The sequence below is a fragment of the Aulonocara sp. 'chitande type north' Nkhata Bay genome, linkage group LG12 (assembly GCF_057382095.1).
Source record: "Aulonocara sp. 'chitande type north' Nkhata Bay isolate Kocher_YH1m ecotype deep benthic linkage group LG12, A_spYH_male_GT1.1, whole genome shotgun sequence".
Lineage (NCBI taxonomy): Eukaryota > Metazoa > Chordata > Actinopteri > Cichliformes > Cichlidae > Aulonocara > Aulonocara sp. 'chitande type north' Nkhata Bay.
Window position 1 is genome coordinate 18,389,494 of NC_141355.1, and position 25,707 is coordinate 18,415,200.

The 25,707-nt window shown below is 41.8% G+C and overlaps 1 protein-coding gene and 1 long non-coding RNA gene across 2 annotated transcripts; one reads left to right on the forward strand and one right to left on the reverse strand.

Annotated features, from left to right (window-relative positions):
- Positions 1 to 500: 500 nt before the first annotated feature.
- Positions 501 to 9,008, reverse strand: nr2f1a (nuclear receptor subfamily 2, group F, member 1a). The gene is made up of 3 exons (XM_086314022.1): positions 7,698 to 9,008; positions 5,718 to 6,245; positions 501 to 1,731 (listed from the first exon to the last, which is right to left on the reverse strand). The coding sequence occupies exons 1-3, from the start codon at positions 8,125 to 8,127 to the stop codon at positions 1,457 to 1,459; spliced, it is 1,233 nt and encodes a 410-aa protein (XP_086170148.1). The 5' UTR covers positions 8,128 to 9,008; the 3' UTR covers positions 501 to 1,456.
- Positions 9,009 to 9,179: 171 nt separating this feature from the next.
- LOC147317244 (uncharacterized) lies at positions 9,180 to 18,749 on the forward strand. Its single transcript, XR_015131816.1, has 3 exons — positions 9,180 to 10,966; positions 11,046 to 11,257; positions 16,952 to 18,749. It is a non-coding gene; the product is annotated as an uncharacterized LOC147317244 (long non-coding RNA).
- Positions 18,750 to 25,707: the final 6,958 nt, after the last annotated feature.

Consider the following 25,707-nt stretch of genomic DNA (forward strand, 5'->3'; position numbering starts at 1 on the left):
AAGGCAGGGTTTTTAAGAACGGGGTAGATGGGGAATATTGTTTGGTTTGTGGAGAATCACCTTGATTAAGCCACGGGAGGAAGGACAGAGGTGGCTCTGTGTGGTGCGCAGGCTTCCCTTGCTGTCTGGGAAAAATATTAAACATTAATGCGCTCACAGGCTAGCAGAGAGCTCACGGCTGTAGTTCCGCACGTATAGTCTCCCTTCCGTTGCATCCGCACTGCCAGTTATGTCAGTGGGTCTGTTAAAAATGTAAGGCATGCGTCCTTTTGTGTAATTACCACACTAAATTCGTGCATCATCTCGTTTTCACTGTCAGACAAAATAGAGGAGAAAAGTATTTTGTGTTTCTGACTCAGTAAATGAAGGGATATCTTGCGGGTTTTTTCTCTTATAGAATCTAGCAGCGCACAGAGATAACATATTCCCCCAGATGGTATAAAATAAGCCACAGCATCTTGACATTTGCTTGTAGGAAAACGCTTGAGAAGGAGACATCGTTGCCTATTTCTTTTTTAATAGTACAGTCACCATCACACAACTTCATCAACCGACCCTTCTGCAAAAAGCTGCATCATGGAGTAAGCAAATTGAAGGCAACAACCAATAAAATTCAAGAAACAATGAAAATTTTCAAGACGAAACAAACAAAATGTATTTGAAATGATATATTAAAAGTGCTTTTGATTTTCATGTCTCTCCTCTGTGACTGATGATCGACTCCACACGCACTTATGGTCCGGGTAAAGGCGCCCCAGACGTCCTGGAGTAAAAATGTCAGTAAAAATGTCCTGGAGGTCAGTTTGCTGCTGTTGCAGGTCCATCGTATCAATTGGGAAAAAGTTCAACCATCAGTGGTGATATTGTCATAGCGATTAGACTGTTTCTTATTTGTCTAAATTTCTTTATTTTTCTGTTTTTAAATTCTCACTTCAATTTTAATTCTTGGAGAACATAGCTTCGACAACATATATCGCACTCATTATAAGAAGCAAAAAGGTTATATCAAAAAATTATTAGTATAGAATCACAGAAACCCTGGTTTAGAACCAGAAATAATACAAAACAGAGAGGTACATAGACACAGGACAATTCTTATAATTGCTTGGAAACATTATTTTCCCGCTAAGTCTTGATTCTTTTTTCTTACTGCGCATATGATGTTTTTCATTTTATTTGTATTTTTTACAAAAAAGTAAAATAAAGACTAGTATTTTACAAAATGAAGAGTTTTGTTCTTGAAGATGAGAGTGGATTTACACAGGTGTAAAGTCCAGTTCCAATATTTTTCTGTACATAATGTATTCCATCACAGTCCCAGAAGACAGAAAAAAAGTAATGTCTTCCAAGTTTCTCAGAAAAGGTCCTATATATAGTCTTCTTGAAGGAGGATGGGGTGAGGGGTGCTGAATTTTGGTCCTTTTTTCCTTTCTTTTTTTCCACTTTCATATAAGGATCATTGGATGGACATGTAAGGCCAGTTGAAGCTGCTCCCGGATAATAGCATATCCCTGATGAGGGTTTCAATAGGAGTTTTACCTACCAAACGCACGAAGAACAGCTGCTCGATTACCGAAGAGGAGACGGTGCGCAGAGAGGGCAGCCGCAGCAGCAGCTTCCCAAAGCGGCTGGGCTGGTTCGGATACTGGCTCCTCACATACTCCTCCAGGGCGCACTGGGATTTCTCCTGTAGACTCTCGATGTGAGCAGCGTCCGACAGGCCGCAAGCGTCTGAGAAAGACACACACACGCACACACACACAAGCACACAATACACTGTGGTTAGAGTCCTTATTTTTTTAGCCCCGGGCTAAAAAACGTTGTGGAAAAAAGTGCCTGAATCTGATATCGAGGAACAAAGTCAAAAAATAACTGAAAATCTATGATTAAAATTATATTCCAAACTATGTCAGGCCGCCAAGCTTGGAGAGAAACACACAGGCGAAAGAAAGAGTGTTCTCAAACCCACGTAGGCCTACATTTTCTTTTACAAATTATTTTTAAAGGCGCACAAATCAATTTATATTGCCGATATATTCGCTGACATTTTCTCCACAGAGTACTGAACACAAAGGCACATGGTTACTTTTTACCCCAAGTGGGCTTTGGCAAGTGCACACCTTACCATACCTAATTCGTGTCCCGCAAAAGCGCTCTGGTTATCATTCAACACCCGCCATTATGTGTTATTGACAATGTGGAATGAACAAACATGCTGCCCAAACATGCTACATCACACTGAGCGAGTGGGACTGTTATAGCCCAGAGAACAAACAGGGGACTTGCTGCTGCAGTAGGGGATGCACAATTCGGAGGACGATGTCGCTACCTTTCTTTGAACCAGTCAACCGGAATATATTTCTAAATGTCATTAAACCTATTGCAGACATATAGAGTAAGAAGTGACGGGCAACATGGCAAAAGACGAAGGGTTGGCTACAGGGCTAAAGGCCCCTGCTCTTAATGTCTGGGCTCTGGGGATTCAAGTATATGGAAACATAAACGGCACTGATGAATCTGAAATTACACTAGATGTAATGTGACCTAATTACTCTGTAGTAAGCTGCTAAGTGATTTCGCCGCTCTTCTCTCCATAGACCACTCTTGGCCTGTTTTTCGATGGAGCCTATAGGACAGGGCCCTAAAAGCAATCAAATTTATTAGAGGAGGTGAAGTCAATAGTCACACAGAAGCGACATAAAATGTCAGAAAATGAGTCTGTGCACAACGTAGGCGAGACGTGTTAGGTGGTAACTGGTGGGATATGCAGCCACGCTTCAGTACAGACAAAGGCAAATAAGGCTTGAATCAGTCTTATTAGTGTCTTATACGTTTTAATCGCTTGTTAAAAAATCTGATTTTTTTCACAATCCGGGCATGCGTATTGCGCTGCTTATAAACGTCTGTAAACGCAAACAGCGTAACCGCTCTCATATATATCCCACATGAAGGCTAGGTTGTCCTTAAAAGATCTCGTAGAAAGCCGTGCTTTTGTGGAAACTACTAAAGAATGAGAGCTTTAGTTTTAAGCACTATATATTTAGCGCTGGAAGACACTTTTAAGCCTATTCTTAATTTCTCAGTGTTATAATTCACTATGGCCAGACACAATAACCTTATGAACCCGAGGCCAACGCTGAGATCTCGGGGTGATTTACTGTGACCCTTGTCCGGCCGGTCAAAGCACCATGTATGCAAATCCCCTTGGATTAACGCTGAGTGTCCCTTTTAAAATCTACAGCAATCAATGCGGCTGAAGTTAATTACATTAGGAAATATCTAGTAAAATCCAGTGCTTGGCATGAATTTTGCAATGCAGCCATATAAGGTGTTCAAAGCATTGCGGAAAATATGTTTCATATGAACGTATGCGTGGAGAGAAAGCCGGTCAAAGACACCCCATAGCTCCCCATAAGGCCCTGTCTGCAGCACTGCACCCCATAACCTCAATAGAGTGGGACACAGGAAAAGATAGCTTCCAGATACACAAACGACTATTTCACTGAGTTAGCAAAGGCACACACACACACCACAGTGTGCACATGTGGATAAGGAGTTAATGCAAGACAATGATCCTGAACTCTTACGGAATAGTTTAGCCTGACCACTACTATTTATGCATCAAATACTGACAAGTCGAGCGTTATTAAAGGCAAACAATCCACGCTGATCTTGGCAAAGTGCCACATGACTTTCTATAGCCGACACCAGTTGTAGCCTATCAAACTAACTAAATGATCTGTTAGAAAACATGGAGGATGTTAATGTGTGTATGGAGTTTCTCTGGGTAATCTGGGGTGAATTACTGAAACGCTGTGCACTAAAAGGATATAGTCAGCTATGTCACTGCACAAACCTACATTACAGGATGTGTGGGCTAATATTGAGCAAAGCGAATCTAAAAGGCTGTGATATTACCTAAAACGGTAACAGAGACCAAATACGTATTGTTTGTCTTAAACATATATTTACTTCCCAGTGGGCCACCAAAAATTGGCGTATCAAATTAACCAAACTGTCAAAGCCCCAAACTGAAGTAGTTATTATGACTTCTGAAACTAAAAATATAAACAATTACTAAGTTCTCCAAGTGTAGGAAAACCTATGTGGTAATGTTTTCACCAAAGAGGAAAAGTAAAAGTTGACGGCGGTTTCGTAGCTGGAATACAAACTCTGTGCTCCTTTTGTTTAACTTTAGTGAGCACTGAACTTTTTGGGATAATTTAAATCCTCATAATACACACTGTGAGATATTTTAATATGATGTGCGAAAATTTTGTGAAAACATAATAAAAAAAATAATTGAAAGTAATATATGATAATAAAATAATAAAGTAATGTAATTAAATATAAAAGAACAGAATACAGCCATAATATAATTTAATATGGAAACAGTAAAGGTAATATACGTGTGAAGTTTTAGCTCTCTCAGCGAAGATAATTTAATAATAAATAGGCCTAATTATCACTGAAACACACTGAAAGACAAGTGTAACCCCTTTCACATTAAAATGTTATGCCGCTTTCTAGGGATAATGAATGTGCCAATTATTTTTATATAAAGCCAAATCTGAAAAGCACAGCAAAACTGAATATTTTATTATGAGCATGCGCAATTATAGATAATATGTAACTTAAATGCAGAATTTTGGGACGGGCCAAGCGTGAGAAAATGAGGTCAAAACTTTGAGGTAAGTTCACAAAGTACTTTGAGGCCTGCAAGCGAGTTTAGACTTTCCTTTTCCTTCCCATAATCAACAGACTCCCCTGACATAACAGGCCTACCGCCAGCAAGCCTACACAGCTAACTCCAAAATACCATCCAAATTGTGCATCGAGCATAAATAAGGACCTTTATAACCTCGCCCCAGTCGGCCGTCAATTAAACAATGACCTACGCAAGTTTTTTTTTTAAAGACAGAAAAAAAGAAAAGCTGATTACTTTTTCAAAGCTGTGCAATGAAACAAACCATTAATAACTAAGAAAATTAATAGATCGGCTCTAAGCAATCAACAAACAGTCTAAGCAGCAGGGCTACTCTAGGTCCTACAGAAGCGATCCACTGACACAGCCTACTAGTCAACTTTCATCAGCTTTTTTGTTCTCAATCTGCTAAGGATTCTGCAACCCCCCCCCCCCCCCCCCCCCCTCCAACTCCAAGACATGTGTTTGCACACGAAAAGCAAGGATAAAAGCACGCACCGACACTCATAAGTGCATCAGCTGTCATATATCACCCGGTGATAGACTATTTAATCTTTACGCTCAATTATTTGACACCTGTTCCAAAATTTATGGAGGCGAACAATTTCAGCCTCGGCTCAGACATGTTCAGAAAACTTTAAACTCAACAATTATAAAATATTTACACATGAGAATGTTAATTATCTCCTTTTTAAAAAAGCACTGGGAGTGAGTGATGCACTTGAAAAACTTGATGCGCTTACTCAATCTGGATTTGTTTACACGTCTTATACTGCGGCTACAGCTGACATGGAATTGCATGTAAGTGGATATGTAGCAAGCTGTTGACAAAATAGCTTTCATCGGCAACACAAACATCTCGTAATCTCAGATTTGTGACCAGCCTAAACCTGACAGCCATATTATTGATGTCACAGCACTTCGCTTTAAGGAGCATGCACCCACTGACATTACTGGAACTAGGCCTCATTTGATTTTAGGCATGTTTTTGTGTGACATGTGGGACACTCACCTGATGTAAAAAGCACGATGGCTTTGAGGCAGCTATACTCTGCCGAGTCTACGTGCAGGGTCTTAAGCTTCTCCACTTGCTCCTGGAAGATCCGGATGTGATCCATGAAAGCCACGACGCGGTCCGCAGACATCGGGGAGGCGTGGAGGCCCGCCGCGGCAAGCAGAGGGGCAACATGCAGAGGCATGGAACACTGGGCTGCGTTAAGCACAAACAACTCGCTCCACGTCAGCCTGAGAAGGGACACCTGGTCGGTGATCTGGAGGTCGGGAAAGAAAGGGATGTTTCTCGCCCACTCCACGGCGCTGAAGAGCAATCGAGCCGCCAGCTCGCAGATGTTCTCGATACCCATGATATTGTTGGGCTGCATGCACTGGCTCCCGTACCGGGACGTCGGGTAAGGCTCGGCCCGCAGCAATAACGAGATGTATCCGGACAGATAGCAATGGCCATTCAGAGGGTCCCCGTTCGTCAGTGCGTACTGGCCTGGGTTGGGCTGGGTTGGAGGCATTCGTCCTCGCTGAACCGCTGACAAAAAGAAAGAAACAAAGAGGAAATGTGCATCCAGAACTGATAAAGATTGTTCATGAGTAGTACAACCATGATGCAAGCTGCAGCTTGTGTGCTTCTTCTCAGTGAAAGAAAAAGAAAAAAGAAAAAAAGGCATGCACTGAAATAAAAAATTCAGCACGCTTTTCAAAACATATTGACTACTGTGCCCTGATCGTAAGAGTGTAATATTTCACAGAAAATTATTCTATCAGAACAGATATGCTATGTCCCTCGTTCCTCACACTGCATTTGTATTTAGGGATGCAAAGTATATGAGGTTGAATGCAAATGAAAAATATATTCCCTTTTACACACAGCACACACACACACACACACACACACACACGCGCGCACACACACATGTATATTTCTTATCTAAAAGTAGATTTGACAATTTTGCTCCCTTTGATGTTTTGAGGCGTAATTGCATGGCACTTTTGCACTGTTGTTACGTGGGGTCGTGTTTTGGAAAATAATTTTTAAAAGCGGCCAAACGTGTTCGAAATACGATTGATAATTACTGCTAAATGCAGGCACATTTGCACGTTTTGCCCACATCAAGCGCTCAGCTAGGATTAAAAGGAATCCGGCAATTGTTTAATATTAAAAAATAAATAAAAAATTAATGCAAGTCGGTGTACATTATGCATGGGCTCGTAGTGTGTACTGCAAATAATAGGCTTAAACGGAGGGATGTCTACATAAATTGGAATCAAACACCTGACATAGAGAGCAAAGTTATAAGGCCTGTAATGCACCAAGCTAAACAAGGAGCCACGAACAACTTCAGCGACATTATTTAGTGTGTTTGAGCTGTCTAGTCAGCATAAGGAGCCAGAGAGACGTGGGTTTGTACTGTGTTCGCCTCACATTCACGGAAACTCGGGCTACAAATCCTACTGTACAATTATAAATTAGTAAGCTGCAGATACTTGATGGTAGGGACTATTAGCCTTGCACACTGTACACAGACACACACATACACATACTGTACACACTCACTGTACACACACACGCACACATACAGAGACAAACATAACAGGCACACACACATACACACATAGAAATCGGTCCTCTGGTCTAAAAGCTATACATAAAATGGGCTTGCTCGACTTTACGCCTTTGCTCGCAAAGAACTCAGTTTAGCCTGCAAAGAAAAACACAAAATAAAGAGGGTCAGCTGGACGAGTCGCTTTGTTCAGGCGACCTGCATTCACAAGCATAGCTGCTGTGGCTGCACTGGCCTTTTTTTTAACCCCTCTCTCAGACTAACCATTCATGCAAACATCCCTCTCAAACATGGATGGAGACTGCAGTATGCCCAGCCATATAGCCTGTGACCTTAATGCAACATGGCAGCTCTGTTATTCTGCTACTAGGATGATGCGTAATCATGAGTTGGCTTAAAAAAATTATATATATATTCACCTTCCCGCCGCATCCCCACTTTTAAACACTTCTTCAGCCGACAGTATTGGCACTGATTTCGGTGGTGCTGGTCAATGGGACAGTTCCTATTGGCACGACATGAGTATGTTAAGTTCCTCCGTACACTCCTCTTGAAGAAACTTTTGCATCCCTCGCAGGTGAATTGGCCATAGTGTTTGCCGCTCGATTTGTCTCCGCAAACCACACATTCAATATGCTGCTGACTCTGTCCAGAATTTTGACTCCCCTTGTCCCCGGCCGTTCCCGGCGTGGACGGGGGTCCCGGCTGGCTGGGGGTCTGCGGAGTGTGCGGCGCCGCCGATGCCGCCTGCTGCTGCTCCCTTGCCGGCTGCGCTGCTGGGTTGGGGCCGCTCGGAGGTCCGGCCACGTCTTCCTGCGGATCTCGCCAAACGCTAACTACCATTGCCATATCTCGGCCCCGGAAAGTGCTATAAAGCGAAATGATCGCCGATGTTTATGAAGCGTAGAAGAGAAAAATGAGATCTCAAAAGACGGGGCAGTGCAAAGTCAAATCGGAGCACGCAATCTCATATGGTGTGAGAAGGAGAGTACAACGCGATCAATACATTCAAAATTCAGGAGTGCGATTGAATAGGCACCCGATCAGGATATGCAAGTATCGGGAGGCCAGTTCCAAGGTAAATTGCAGTCAGCCATTCAGGAATCCCTAATCTTGTAGGAAAACCCGAGTCCAGACGTAACAAATTGCAGTTTGATATAAAATAGCCACAAAGGGAAGGCAGGAGCGATTCACATGGACGCAGGAACGAGTGGAGAAAAAAAGAAGCTTTTGCTGGAAAGACACGCGATCCAAAGTGCTGCGGAGATAAATTCCTTTTTCTTTTCTTCCCCGTGCTCCTTTACACTCCCGTCTTCGTCGTATAGGAGGGGAGGAAAAACTGAAGAGCTGGATTTTTACATCTATAGTCTTAAATAAACCTCATCATCTCGCCAGGCAGCGAAAGAAAACCGTTTCGCCGAATGAAGTGCCCATGTATAGTTTCACCTCTCTCCAGCAGGAGGAATGGAGATACGAAGAGAAAAGATAAAAAAAGAAGAGGAAAAACACCAACAACTGATAGAATATGCAAGAAGAAGGAGAGACCCAAAAAATGAATGCGCTTAAACGGGAGGACCAGCAGAGCAATGTTTCCGAAACGGGGGATCTGCGCGAATGTCTGTATATAGTGAACTTTGACACTACTATTGAAACTGACACGTTTCTATGGAGATCGCTGCGCCTTATATGGTGCTCATGTCAAGGAGCCAAGAGAGGGGCTGCTGGAGACTGATAATCAAAGGCGACTGACTGGCCAGAGCCCTGCATAGAGGAGGAGGAGAGGAGGAGAAGGGGGGAGGGAGGGGGGGGGGAGGGAGAGAGAAAATGGGAGGCTAAGGTTATAGCCAAGCCCTCTCTTTCTCTCTATTGGTTAGAGTCCCCCTCCGTTCATTCACTGCAAAAAGTGTCCATCCAAATAAGTCACCGGGTCTCCTGTTCAAATGTTCCAATGTTATTTTTGTTTTCTGAAAATGCAGAAAAAGACAAATAACTGTAGTTTATAGAATCCCCCTTGTTTCCGATCGCATTTTGAGTCGTTTTGGGGGTTATTTTAAGAGTCGATATGTTGACATCAAGACAACCGTGCGGGAGATCGGTTTAGTAATTAATAGTCGATGTTATGAATTTTACAGTGATGGATCGATTGGCATTAGGAACAAGTAGAAGCATCTCACCCCCTGGATGGAAGATTCAGTCTCCCGCTTCGGTTCCAGCACCGAATGACTGAGGTCTGAGGACGGACATTTTTTGCAGTGTTGCCATCGACGACTGGAGGGGCTGGGGGGGGGGGCTCTGACAGGCACAATTTACATTGAGCTCGCCCCGCGCTGCTATTTACTTTGAAACCTGATTAGTATGGGCCGTCTATTGTCACCAAAAAAGAGGAAGAAACCCTGGACAGAATAGCAAAAAAGCGGGGTAAAGGAAAGAGTGGACAAAGATTTTACGCACGACAAATATACCCAAAATAAAAAATAAAAAAAATGTACACAGCGGCAAAAGGGGGATTCTGCTTCAGAAATTCCCCGAAGTTTCAAAATGGTTTGTCTCGGACTGTTATCTTCATTATAGAATTAACGGATGTCATTAATGTTTTGCCATGGATTGATATTTTCACAGGCTGTTTTGTCCTTGGCATGCGCATTGCGGTACATCGTTGCCTGTAATCGGCACAGTCTCGCTGATTAAAACTTAACGTTTAGTTTAAACCAGTTAATAAGAGAAAGAAAATGTCAGTGGGAAGAATGATGCATAAAAGACAGTGTTATACAAACGGGATGCCTTGCCAGCGGCCGAAAATCTCTAAAATTAGACCGAGGAATGAGCAATATTCAATAATTACCAAGGTCCTATAGTCTCTACAATCACTGAGCCGGTGTCATATTATGTCTTAATAATGACAGTAATTCAAAATGTGAAGTTACTGACAATTTGCATGGGGATTCCGGCTTTTTTCTTGTACCAGGGTTTCTGCAGGCTTACTGCCTCTCCAACTCAAAAATGTCTGGATCGCGCTGCCATCTAGCGTACATTGTACAATTACAGCCTCATATAAATGCATCCATAACTCATCAGACATGCATTTTAAATCGCAAAAGCGGATTTTAAAAATATAAAAGTCCGAACTTTGCCGCTGTTGTCTTTTATCCTTTGTGTGGATAAAAGACAACAGGATATTTTTATCCACGAGGTTATGAAATGTACAACTGTTTTGTTGTTAGGGATGTATAACTTAAACAAACAAAAAACAAAACACAACAAAAAACAAAACACAACAAAAAACCCCACCAAACCTTCAGCGAACATAAAAAATACGTGTTATTACATCTGAATAAATATAGCGACAATAATACACTACACTCTTGATCGCACGGAATATAGATTGAACACAAACCCCCAAACCGTGTGCGTACATGTCCAAAAACATGGTAATACCGTGCTGAGACTCAGTAACTATGCACAATACGTATAATTGTTGTTTAATGAATTAAAGACGTTGTAAACAGAGCTTTAACCTCACCGAGATAATAGCAGACATAAAGGAGCGTTAATATGCAAGTGCCCCCTTTGTAAACGCATAGGAGGGATGGGTTGTTTTTTAAGTATTCAACAAGAGAGCTCTCTCTCCCGTCCCTGTCTCGGACACTCCACTGAAACTCCCCGGCCATATCTCTAGCTCTTTGAAAAGGTGAAACCAATAAGATTAAATCGGACAAAGATTTTTTTTTCTTCTTCTGTAAGTGTATCATTAAGATTTAACTCTACAGATTGGAAAGGGTCTCCGCGGGAGAAGAGGAGAGGAGAGTGAGAGTGAGAGGGACAGCGAATGGGAGCAGGGTAGACGCTCTAATAGAATCTGGGAATCGGCAAGAGTAAAAAGGAGAAAGTGGACGTCAGGACATTAAAAGAAGAAGCGCCAGCGACGGTGGTTAACGGTAGCGGAGCAGCTTTCTACGTGGGCAAACCGGGCACCGATAAGGCAAGTGCACTATTTATTACTTCTTCTGCCATGCACACGCGTGCTTTTGAAAGCAAGGACAAAATTCTCTTGAGTCCCGCCACAGGAGCGTTTACTTTAAAGCGTGCAGAAGTCCGGGTCGTGTCAAAGTCACAACTTTTTAACTAGTGCACAGTCTCATTTCTCCCTCCACGATAAGGGCGACGGTAGACACTCGTTTCACGTTCTCCCCACTGATTTGTATATCTGATGGTAGTGATGTTAGTGCAGGCTGGTTGGAGTACAAATGGACACGAGAGCCCCTTTTTTGACGTCCAGTGCACTTCACCTGCGAAGCTGTTTGTTGGTTGAACACATAATGAAAAGATCGATAACCGTCTGCTTGTCTCAGCGATAGTGTCACCGGATTAAAAGACTGATCAAGGAGACCAGGCGTTGCCCATCTTCTACACTCTTTCCCAAGTGCCAATTTAGCCAAGATATTACTAGATGCATACATTATAGATTCAAAAAATAAATAAATGAATCAATAAAATCAAATAAAAATTAGCGCACCACTAAGAAGTCATTATGCGTCAGAAAATGTTGCTGAGAGGAAATTTAAAGCGACATGGAGTATGCGTGTGTGTATGTTTTTTTTTTCATCAAAGCAGCATTATTGATGTGGAGGGAGTGCAGTGAAAAGTGATATAAAATAAACGATGTGCAACGTGGGCCAGGTTAATATATTCCAGGACAAAGCGCGTGCCAGACGGCTTTCTAAAATAACCTTACATAATAACATTTAACCTAATCCTCCCATGCTGAAATAAAGTTCATGCTAATTAATACTAAGTGAGCAAAGCAATATTTTTTCATGTCCTATACTTAAGGTTTCCACTTTTTAATCGGGTAGAAAAATACGGACGTCTCCATAAAATATGAACTTATTGGAAAAAAACATCTAAAGAATGACATAATCACATTAACAAAGCGAGTCATTCAGGTGATTGATGCATTTGCGCATTATATAGCAGCAGTCCTACTTTGACTGCAATGCAACGGTTTGCTTTGCAACAGATTATTTGCGGTCTCGAAATAGACAAGGCTGACATTTTCCATTGCAATAAAACTTGAATAAACCACAAATAGAATTTCTATGGCTGCTTAAATTTCCCTCGCATGGTAGTTTTGTCAAAGGACCTTATTAGGTAAACATTTGTAAGAATGGGAAGCACATTGCAGTTTTGCCAAATCTGTGATCAATAATGCCCTCTGTACACAAATTCAGACTTTGTAAAGCTCACAAAATGCAACTTTAACGCAGCTGAAACCAACAAGCAGCACAATCAGTTGGGAAAACACTGAGGTCATAAGTGCAAGGCTCCCTAATAAAACACCAGATGACAACAGGAATGCATTTCAGAGCATTTAAAACGATGCAAACTGATGTAGGAAAAAAAACATTAGTAAAAAAAAAGCGTTGAAGGTCTGTTTATTATTGATTGTGTGTATGTAATCACTTCAGAGTTTGTAACCGCAGTATATTCAATAAGACATTGTATGGGGCTTAGAGGCTGATTACCTTTTCCAGGGGCCTCAGCTCAAAACGTCTCCTGTGTACACAGGAGTGTTGTGTTTCTGCTTGCCGAGCTTAAGGGCCACATACAGCTGATCCCTGCGACGTCAACACCTGCGTGCTAAATTAAGACAATTAAACCATCAAAAAGGAATGAAGTGATGTTCTCCTTTATGCATGCAACTATAAGCAACGTTTAATATCTCCCATGTTGCTCCCGAATGTTTATTATTTGAGTAACACACACTGATGAAAAGTCAAGTGGAGCACAGGATATAGCTACACCAAAGAAGTTTAAACCCCGCTTCTGCGGAGTGTGAAAAAGTTTGTCACAGAAGTTATTTGTACTTTTTTTTTTTCATGTTCTAAACAGACCCTTGGTGCGCTTGTTACCCAGGGGAGATAATGATGTGTACCTCTTATATATAATACAGATATTCCCATATATATCTATATATCTATATCTATATCTCTCTATATAGATATATAAATATTTAATTAACTTTAATTAAAATGTGTTTACATTGAAAAATTTGCATTTACATTTATCTGACCTTACTTACTAATGAGTGAGTCAAAAAACGACAAAAAAAGAAAGAGATAATACAGAATTTAGTCCTTTGCCAGTCTTTCAGTTTAATGTTTTGGGGATATTTATATATATATATAACTGACTTCCAACATATTTGTTTCTTCGTGTTAACAGTAAACCTGTAGTGGTCCGTTGATTTGCCCTGTTTTAGTTGGGAAACAAAATGAAATTAGTTTTTGTAATTATGCTGAAGTAGTTAAATCTAAAATAACACGTCACGTGACCTCTTCAAAACAACTGAGACTTTGACTTGGTTTTTAAAGCAGCAGTCTGATTGCTACTCTGCACCCTTTTTGTTTTTTCAACACCTTACTCTGTTCTTAAAAAAGTATATAAGAATTGTAAAAAAATACCTAAATGACATCTTTCTTGCAAGTTAAAATTAATAATATTGATTAAAAAAAATAGAACTAATTCTCATGTTTAAACTGGCGGTTTTGTTACTCTGAGTGGTTGTGTGTTGAAAAGGGGGGTGGGTGAAGGGTATGGGTTGTTGGGGCGGGTGGGGGGTGTTGAGGGGCTTCTTTTTGTCCAAAACTGATCCCCAAATTATTCTGGAGGCTCGGATTGGTGTGAAAGGGACGGGAAGGTCACTTGAAATCGCCTTTTATCCCATTGCCCCCCCCCCCCCATGGATCAGCAATTTTCAATAGACATAATCTAATTGCTCTTAATGGAAAGACGATTCGTGAGAAATAGTCGGAATATATAAAATCAGTAATAGCATATGGGCTTGAACTATTTGGAGACCTAAACAATTAGCAGGACAGAGTCCACGCGATAAATCATTTACTAATTATTAATGAAAACTATACATATATTAAAAGTGATTCCCAAAACAAAGAAAAAGTTTCATTTTCAGTTGCCAACAACAACGGATGTGCACGATTTTAAGTTTATTAACAACAACCGTGATAATTTCTTGCATGCTTTTATCTTTATATTATGCCGCTTTAGTTTGCATGGAAATAAATGTTTATTTTCTCATTATATTTACTGTAGATGTGTGTGTGCAGAGATGCGCTCCCTTCAGTTAACGTGTCATGAATTGAAGTCTCTTTCCAGGGACTTCGAATCCCAGACTATAATTTAGGACAATGACTGCAACGACTTTCCCAATTAGACTTTAGGTTGGTTAGGTTAGAGGGGCTGTCAGTTTATGCTATGGGCAATGGCTTTATTGCTCACTAACCATCATTTCTTTAGAGCCTATGTGCTAATTACTCAGGGTGGTCCCAGAGACGGAGATTATAAATCCATTAGCACTGAAACCCTCGTGGTTCCACAGTGCAAACACTGTAATTTTGTAGTACACCAAAAAACCAAACTTTAAGTACCAGGAGCTAGATGAAGGGAAACAGATTTTTCAACAGCGTGTGTACTTCTTAGGAAACCAGCGTGGAAGGAAGCCTAGCGTATATCAATCAGTAGCTAAGCCCAATACACAGGGAAAAACTAACAGAAAATTAACTGACATGGGAAAATGTTTTATCAGAAGGGCTTGTGACTGTCAGTGCCCGGAGGGTTTGCCTTAAAAGCGACCTGCTTATATTACTGTGTCAACTTAATGCAACACTGTAATCAGAAATGCTCAACACAACGCAATTTTAATATTGTGAGGACTATTTTCATGCAAGTTTGGGAAATAATTTAGTCTCATTCCCCAAGTGCCTGTCAAATATTCAGGGAGAGATGCAGCCCTGAGCAACAAAGTGAATTAGAACGGGACTTAATACCTGCTTGGCTGAGTTTAAAGAGGGCAACGCAAAAAACCCCAAAACAAAACAAAAAAAAAAAACCTAACCGGGGGTTCGTGAAGGCATCTTACCCTTAAGGTAATTTATTTCAGGGAAACCGGGGGGCCAAAGGTGGAATTCTTGAGAAATTCAACAAGGATAAGGGAGCTTTAGGAATTCTGCACGCAGATTACCTTTCATCCCATCCTCACATTATCCGACAACACACTGTAGAAATATAGCCCAGCGACAGAAGAGCGAGATTACTCTCCGACACAGAAGAGTGCAAAACCTTCTTTCTTTTTTTTTTTAAGTATTGCGATTACTTCTTAAGCGAACAAGAAGCGAGAGACAGACGAGGAGAGAAAAGGAAGAGGGGGGTCAGCACAGCGGAGGAGTGTTTTCCTGTGCGCTTAATGTTCAGATTGTCCTGTCACTGCCATAGCGCTGTAGTGGGTGACGGACTCACCTATGAGAGTTAGCTCCCATTTCAAAATATTTATGGCAGAAAATTTCACATCAGACAGCATTTACGAATCTAATTAGTTCGCTTCTGGTAACTTTAACACACTGATGTTTACATTATGGGCTATGGTGCCTTGCAATGACTGATGACCTTTGGTGATACTTTGCTATAGTTTTCCCATCCCTTCCTTCTAATTTGAATGAGTGGCATGATATAAGCACTGCACTATTTTCCTCTCATTTTTCCCTGAAAAAAAAAAAAATCAACACACAGCAGGGGATTAATTAGAAATGTAGTGTAGCTGAACCATGAGCGACTGAGCACGCTGCTGCAGTCTAGTTTACATCAGTACAGAGGAAATCATTTCCCAGTAATTCTCTGAGGCAGTTTGAGTGAGAGGCATATTCGTGCAGATTTACCAACTTTAAAAATATTTTGTGCCATAAATTGATCTATACTGTATGAGAAATATGTCTTAACATGTAGATATTATCACGTCACACAATTTCTAAGTCGAGCAACTATTAAAAATATTTACATCAAAAGACACACACTAACTCCTTCTTTCTCTCTCACCCACACCCACACACACACACACACACACACACACACACACACACACACACACACACACACACACACATACGCATGCTGACGTTTTCATTTAAAAGGAGTGTGTTTTAGTGTGTGTGAGGGCACATGTGTGTTAAAAAGACAGCAAAGTGAAGGTGTGAAGATGGCCTGTGTTTAGTGTCCAGACCTGGCAGATTGTGACCTTATCAATGTGAAACTCTTAAGATAAATTATTCATAGCACCTGTTTGATGTCTCCGGCCAAAGAATGACAAAGGTGTGTGATTTAAAATGCATCTCAAAGCCATGAATATTAGCTACTGCACTACCTGTCTCTCTCTCCTTTTTTTTTTTTTTTTTTTTTTTTTTAAAGCTGAATAAAAGAGAAACGGGGAGGAAGGCTGCATTTTAAACAACAAAAAAATGAACAATTTGTTTCCCTAACAGGGGCACAGAAGTGTCTGGAAGTGCAGTCACATTAAGTGAGTTGCTGCTTCGCTTTATTTGTAGATGAATGAATAATAATAATAATAAAAAATGCTCTCAAACATGACTGAGTTCCGCCGTTTTCAGTATGCAAGGCGTAGCTGCCATCAGCCAATTGTTTTAATTTCATATGACTCACAGGTGTCTGCTGTTTATGTGGGTCACTGAAATGGGCCACACACATTGTCATTTCCTGCTATGTCCTCACTTTAATTTGAAACTTGGAGGAGAGAGTTTGTTTGAGTGATTCCGTGTGGTTAACCTTGCCCTTTGCAGCTAAGTTTGTGTTGTTTGTCACCTCACAGGCAAAGAGGAACACGGTGGCCTGCTGCCTGGACACACAGTGGGACATGTTGGTGTGGTGAAGGGCTGACACTCGGATGAGATGTAATTTATGGCAAGTGTTGTGTGGTCATAGGACAGTGACAGTGACGCGTCTGCTTAGAAGCACGAGAATTGCGACCACTTGCCACGAAGAGCGGTAAATATAACATAAAAGGTGAATTAATCATTACTTTGATTTTAAGGAGCTGCTCTCTTCGAAATCCATTGCCCAGTCCTGATTTGTTCTGTTTCATTATGTACAGGAGTGTGTGTTTATCGAGTACACTCCAAGCTTTTCTACTCAGAAATGAATCCAAGCATCCTGGAACTCAAATTCTTCTTCAGTGCTTTGTTTTGGAAAAAGTCTTTGGTATGCTTTTGGGAAACTGGCAGCTAATCTTTTCATAGCTAGGGGTCAACATAACACTCGGTTTTAATAAAACAAATAAGACTGGGATGGATATTAATGATGATATATACAGATGTAGTGTGCATGAGCTTGAATTATGTGTGAGAGCATGCAGAAGGAGAGACACTCTCACACATTTGTGTGTTTACTTGCCTGTGTATGTGTGTGCGGCCGTGAGATGGCCGAGTCAGTTTCCCTCAGATGTTGCCTTTAACCTTTAACCCCAGAGCTGAGGTCAAGCCCTGACAAATGAGATGGTCGAGTTCTGGCCAGATCTGCAAACATTCCACAACAATCTTCTGTCCTCCTCCTCTCCTCTCCTCATATCCGTCATTCCTCACCCCTTCACTCCTCTCAGTGTGTCTCTTCTACGGCTTCGAGAGCGAGTCAAAGAATGTTCTCACTGCACACAAACATGTTTTATTGTATTTGCTGTGGGAATCTTAAAGCACACACACCCTTCAAATTAAGAATTACAGCACTGGTTAAATTTAATACCTCTGACATCTGCCGTGTTTACAGAAGGAAGGAAAACAAAAGAGTATGATCTGAGAGGAGAAGCTGCGGTAAAGATTTGGATATTACAACCGTGCACTTTGAAAGCACACTGTGTGTGTTTGGAAAGTCTGTCAGTGATGTCAAGGATGAGAAATGTTGCAGTGTGGTTTTTTACACACGCTGCTGGCTCTAGCATTTCCGGCAACATTTCTCACACTGCCTCCCTCACACCATCCGCTCTGCTGCAATATCCCCACATTTTTCCATCCTTTTGATTTTTTCCCCTCCACTCCTCGTTTTCCATCCCTTTACTCCCTTTACCCTTCCTCTTTGCTGCCCCACCCACTCCTAATCTCAACCTCTCCCTTCCTTCTTCCTTCACCCTCCACATTCACCCCCCTTCTTTTATTCCTCCGCCCACAATATTTTTTCAGATTTCTTTCTAACATGCCGTTCCTCAGAATGCTACCACCTGTGTCTTGAGGAAGAAAGGAGCCAACCACCCGCATTCCTTTTACCAGGAGCTGGTAAAGGTAAGTGGAGCCCCCTGTTAAAATAAGGCAGCAAATAAAGGTTTTGTTGTAGTGTTTCTGCATAAACTGTCATTTTTTTTAACGCAATGAACCTCACCACCCTTCATCAGCTACAAAAGTCACTGTTATATGAACACACACAGTCACCATCGATGACTGTGCAGCCACAATTGTTGCAAAGGAGCCTCGAGACCAACAAAGCTGGCTGAGACGGTAGCGCCGAATGGATCACGCTCTTGAATTTGATTTCATAATGATGTAAGATTACTAAGAGGCAATGCAACACAGCAAAGATCTTAATAAAAAACACATCAATCTTGATATGTGTGTATGTGTGTGTTTTTCCACTCTTCGCTCCCACTTGAATTGTGGTACCATTTGACTCCGAGTGTTACAAGATTCAACAGACTGTGCAGCTGCTTCACGTGGATCTTGGCCTGGACAACGCTGTCTCCTCACAGGGAAGATGATCACATGTTTCAATCACACAGATAGATCTGCGCCCTGAGTGGCTCTGTGCTGGGGCATCACCACAGCAAATCTCAGCACACGTATGGAGCACACTGCTTTGAATAGTGAGATGGTGATCTGTTTTTTAGTGTATTTTTACCTTCACAGACAAGCAATTAGTGAGTTTTTTGCATATTGCTCATTAGGTTCCTCAGTTTCTTAAGAACAAAGTGAAATCCTGCAAAGCTCCAATTACTGACATTTTTCTTTCCTTTCTTTGACATCTTAGTTATGTCCATACATTACTGACCAGTTGGTTGCCTGTATTTTCAGTGCGAAGCAAATTATAAAGCTTTCATATGAATTTCAGCATCAGCCATTAGCCCTGTGGGGTTGAAATAGCCATCACGTGACGTAAAAAAAGAGAGAAAATATGTGTATAATCACAACCGTGCCTGTGTGCATGGTGTAGTTTAGCTGATTGTGTTTACGTCCCTTTTCTCCTCCTACTACTATGTATGTCCACAGGCAGCTCAAGGATGTAAAGGCAGGGCTCAGAGCCACTCAATTCCCTGCCACCACCCACCGTTACCACAGTGTTACTGAAGCATGGATGTCTGCCCCTGTCCCCCAGGGGTTTGGTCTCCCCACCCGCCCTTCTCCCCCCACCCTTTCTCAACCAACATGCACCCACCCATCCGCCAAGCTCTCCTCCTCCCTGACTTGCTCCCTGATTCAGCGTGTAAAAGCGCCCCCTGAATGATGGATTACGGTGTCACTGCAGCCTGCGAAGGATTAATTTGTTTCATTGATTTCTCTTTAGGCAGAATGCCAGCGTCTGCCGCTTCCCACCTTTTCCCCAAGACTCGCAGCTGTAATAGACGGTAATGGCCTAAGACAAATCAGCCCGTTTCTTGTAAAAATAGCACCAAATAACCCTCGCCACCTTACACCATGCACTCAACTCACAACCCCATCAGGGGGTGGCCGTGGAGATGGTGGCGGGGCATCATGGGAGTATTTGATTCATCCTCAGTCTCTATCACTCTATCTGGCTTCCATGCCGCCATACCTCCTTATCCGGTGCTGCATGTGAGGTGAGCATCCAGTCGCCCTAACAAAGCCATAAGTCTGCCGTACTTACAGCTTCCTCTCAGGCCTCACAATGGATGGGTAATGACAGCACTGTCTGGAGGGGGCTGTGGGAGTTGGGCCATTCTCTCCAGTAATGGAGACTGTTACAGCCATTCTCTGCACACCTGCAGGAACAGCTAACTGTTAACCACTGTGATCTATGGCGAGGCCTTAACGCACTAGGCTAAGGTTGAAGGGCTGTAGTGACACGAGTGAATTAGTGCATGTCACCACAACATATCTTTTTTGTTTTTCCTGTCTTTGCTGTGGTACATGAAGTCATTCTACTGGACACTGAGTGCTATGGAAAATCATTGGAGTTATTCACAAACATATCTGCACCAATGAATCAGTTTTGGTACAGCTCTCAGCACAGCGAACTGACTATCTAGCATTTCTGACATTCACTGATTTAACACAGACATAAGATGCTGCCACATCTTTACTACTCTGTCACTGCTTTGAACGATGGGAAACCCAAACTGCCTGTAACATTAAGCGCACCACTACAGGCTGACTGTTCTCGAATGCTTTCCAGTCCCAACGAGATTTATGAGCAAACCCACATCCATTAATCCATTGTTGATTTGCTGTGGCTGCCCCGCAGGGCTTTTGGGATCAGATATCATACAGTACTGAAACTCACCCCGTTGTGCAGAAGCAGAGACACCCTCACTGGTGCTAAAAATGTTGCACAATGATTTAGGAAATGAAGTCTTCCTCAGTGTTTAAATTCATTGCACATTTCAAATGTCTGCATCTTCAGAACCTGAAAGATACGCACTGACAGAAACGATGCCTCTTACATTAAAAATGACAACATAAAAGTGAGTGACAACCCATATAGGCCTCAGTATCAGTGAATTAGAGCGACTCCACAATGTGATAATGACCCAGGCTGCAGGGAAATCTCATCAGCTCTCTGCAATCAATTTAACAGTGTTTACAAAGCCACAAGCTGAGGCTTGTGCTTGGGGACGAAGCACTGGTCACCTGGTGTTCCACCGCTAAGCTGGCCTCTCCTGGGTAAACCTCCACAAAGCCCCCTCATGTCTGACACCACCAGGTCCTTCAAATACTCCTCTCAGACAGAGGATTAGGTAATCTCACCATGATACTGTCTTTTTCTCTATTTCTATCATTTTCCCTCTCTTTTTGACACACTCTCTCTATCCCCCTCTTCTCATACATTACATCCTCCTTACCTTTCTGCCTCTCTCCTTCTGGCCTGTTGAAGAGCTTGTTCTACTCATGGCACATCTATCCTCGGGAGTCCTTACCTTCTTAAGTGCCTCCAGAAAAGGTTAGTTGGCAGGTAATTGTCCAGTTGTGGCTAGGCTTATCTTAATTGTAGGTGCTTAAGTGCAAGCTACACTTCCATTGATGGAGAGTTTTGCGTCAAGTAATGGGAGGAGACAAGAGGATGATATGAGGAAAAGATTTAGCATTTTAAAGTGCCTGTGACATTTTTCCTATGGATACTTGTACATTGTGCTTCGGAAATGTGACATAAAATATTTATTCAAATCTATTATTTGATATGAATAATTTTTATATATTTTTTTTCCTAAAAATCTTTCCATAAGCATCAGTGGATAATTTTATTAGAGCTAACCCTTAATGAAATGCAATGCTCACAGTGCAAAAATCCAAAAGACCAGGTCTTCAGCTGTTTTAAATCTATACTATTAACCATGTGATCATACATATATCCATGTCAATAGGAAGCTTTAGGGGGGTTAGTGTTTGCGTTGCCCCAGTCAAAGGTCATGACTGACCAATAAAATATTTCTAAAGCACCATCAATAACTCAGACATGTAGACTAATACAGTATTAGACTGTGGGAAGGCAGAGGAGACCTGCTGTGCTTGCTTCAAGCAGAATGAATGGCCCAAAGGCCAAAAGGTTACTGGACAGACTTATGCCTGGTGCCCCTGCACCCCCTCATATGCGCATTTGATAGCGACAGGGGCAATTATAAAGGTATACTTCAGTAGGTCAAATGGGAGAGGGCAAAGTGCAGAACCTTAAAAGCACTGGCTGGAGTCAAAGGTTATGATGCACATAGGGCTTCATAGAGTGTGCCGAGTAGGGATAATGGAATCAAAGCAATAAAGACACAGTGATATATTCTCTTCATTTATGTGTATTTTCATAGATAGACACCTAGACAACTAAGAATCACTTGTGATCAGACTCTCAAACTAAGGCATTAAATGTTTGGATTTCTCTTTGCAGTGTGTGCATTCATATACTGTATGCATTCTGTGGAACCATCAGACTGAAAGGCTATTAAATATGAATAGTCCAAGGTCATGGAAGGTCGTGGCACACATTTAGCATGAGTGACCAATGCCAAATTTAAAGGTCAAAGTGGAATTGCTTGAGTCGGAGCAACAGGACGTTTGCTCTTCCACATTTATGAATCCCATTGGTGGTGATTTATGGAGGGGGATAAATGTATGGACAGGAAGAAAACACTCTCTTTCTCCTACCCTGTCAGACTCAGTAAATACACTACTCAGTCATATCACTCACCATTTCACAGTGAATCGCCACTGTATGCTTCCTGCTCGGATTAAAAACTGTCTTTGTCTTGTCTTGCCTCCTCCCTCCAGCTCTGGGGAACACACTGGAGGTATTGTTGCTATTCCACAAGACTATATATTAGCATTTCAGACAGCTGTGGTACAAAAGTAGTGTTCAAAGTCAGTGGTGTGCTTTAGTTTTGTACCAATTCCGTTGGTAGATTTGATGCTGTAACAACCATGCACAATAGAAGTCCTCGAATGAAGCCAAAAACACTCTAATCTGCTATTTTATAAAAATCTTTATTTTTATTTCAGCCACTATATATTTCTAAACCCCTTTTAGAAATAACTGCCATCCCTTTTTCGTTTTTATAGCCTGTTTTTCATGAGTTTTGTTTACTGTCATTAAGATTCCAGGTCATTTAAAATTGCTCATGTTGTAGCAGGTCACATGCTTATCCAGCAAATCATTGGTAATTAGGAGCAGTTTTCACTCCTCTGTCCTCTTCTACAGCGAGGCTGTACACCGCATTTTGCAGCAGCAGCCTTGCTTTGACTGGGCCAGCAATTAACTCAATATCCCAGCTTTTAGAGTTTTGTAGGCCTTTTGAACGTGAACATGCTCCCCATGTATCTTTGGCTCTTTAAATGTGAAAACCAGCCCGGCAATGGTGCACCACAGCCTTTTGCGAACTGCCCCCAAGTGATTCAGAATCCGGCCAGAGAAAAATTCGAAAAGAAAACATGCTTTTGAACTGCCGGCCAAAACGGAAACATGGTCTAGTAAGCTGCTTTTTAACCTGGACCATAAAGATCTATTTTCCTTTCCTCCAATGGTAATAAATTTGCTTTTTTCCCTTATTACACATATTATATTTTTCCATGGGAAGATCAAAGGGTGATAATGTGCAACACCAGTGCATATTACTTGACACTTTACATTTAGTTCTCCATTAGTGTACAGTTCAGGGTGTTTGCAGGTTCAGGATGCCAAAGATTCTTTTAATAACAGTAAACCTTATAGCAAACCAATCTGATGATTTTTCTTGGAAAAAAAATCACCTGCATTTCTTCCTTGTTTCAACTTACAGGTCAGCTGTGAGGATCGCATTCTTACCATTTTAATACCAGCATTGGCGTTCCCCCACACTCCAGCATTTACACCATCCTTCCTTCCCTGTGAGAACATTTCCAAAGGCCGTTTATATACAGGACAAGTCCTGTGCGATCTGTCACATTCATCTCTATTTCACATTCACCATGGGGCATTTGAACCACATCAGAATCTATTAACGTCATGCAGATCCAGCCCCTGCTGACAACACAAATCATGATAAGATGGAGCAGTGACTCTATAAACACCCTCGCTTATATATCACATCATATGAGCTGGACTGGAAGGCAGATCTCACTTGTCGTCTCTGTGTGATCGTCTATTCATGCGGTTGGACTAAAGATATGAATATCATTACATCACTATCTTAAACTTATGTCACCCAACCTCAATCAAACAATGGATATAAACAGCCCTGCGTGTGTTTATCTGTGAGAGCATCCGTCACTCTGCAGTCGGATTTCCAGCTCAACTGCTTGTGAGGACAGATTTATGCTGTAATGCATCAAATCAACAGACCTTTACAGTAAAATATGACTTTATCAATAGGCCTGATCAATAGTGCATGCGAGACGCTGTGTAATTATTACAGAGGTCTGTATCAATAAAACTGTCGTGCATGAACTCCTGCTAAAGGCTACTGAGCTGGGAGTCACAGACTGTCAAAGAAAGGTTTGAGTCTTGGCCCTGACATGTTTTGATTACTGTACGTAAGGTCATGTTGTTAATGTAATATAAACTGTGAGTACACGGTTGGCTGAGATCAAATTCAGGGTTGGGAAAGTTTTACTATAATATTAAACTACTGCATAGCAACTTGTCTAGAAGTAAATTTAAATAGTGTTTTATTTAACAATTAATAGTGCCAGGCCTATTTAAAAACAGTCATTGTGAGCGAGTGTCTTTGCATCTCTGCCGACAGTAGAGATTATAAATGATAGAGACGAGCATGACTGTCTTTACTGGAGTGAGGATCATTTGTCCTGAAGCAAGGCAATCTAAAAGTTGAAGAAAGACTGTCAAAAAGAGCTTTGTATTACACTGTGGTGGAAGCACTCTGCATTAACACACACTCACATACAGTCACATACACACATACAGTACGCCACAGAGACAGCGCGTGAGGCAGGGACCAATGAGGCAGTTTATATCGGGATTTTGTTTCACAGCCATGGCCTCCTGGGAGAGAGGGGTCTGCCAATAACACTTAAGAGACAGAGCAGGAAAAGTAAGTGCTTTTATTACAGCTCATCACTCATGTAATTTCTGGCAGCATTTGTGATTACAGATCAAGTGATTGACTAACTACACATTCGGCGGCTGAGTTATGAACCGGGTGCCTACCATTCCAGCCCCAGCAGATTCTCAGTGTCAGCTGTAACTCATCTTCTCCCAGGGTGCTAAATCAAAGAGCACACCGCAGCTGGAAGAGTTAAATAATAACTTGAGCTTTATTGTAAATCTGCCAAAAATTAAACCTGCACCAACGTCATCCTGGCCCTGATGTTGTACTGCGTGGGGTGAAGAGGCTGGATGGAGGGGATCAATAAAGGCCCTGATGGAGGTATTGATGGATGACAGGTGAAGTGGGTGTGTACGTGTGTGCGCGCGCGCATGCGTGTGTATAAGGGGTGGGATTGAATCACCCCGGGGTTAGGTAGAGAGCACCGGTCAGGGTGTTTAATCGACAGGTCTCACCTTGAATCGATTGGCAGGAGTCTCGCAGGGCAAAGACGTGATACACACACAATCAGCACTAACTCACACCAAAACAAACCGTAGGGAGTGGAAGAGAGACGTGGGTGGATGTCTCAATGCCTTCAGTGCTGCCTTCCTGCAAGTAGTTGCTGGGCTTGTTACTTGGAAACAAATTTAAGACTCAATTTAAAGGCACTTTTTAAATTTTACTTGTCAGTCTCGAACATTACCATTCCTTTACATACCTTTGCTTGGGCGCACCAAATTTGCAGTGGTATAGTAAATGTATTAAGCACTTTTTCAAAGAAATAATGAACTTTGCATGTATTTGTCTAATTTTCCAGTAAAAGCCAAATACTATACAATGTC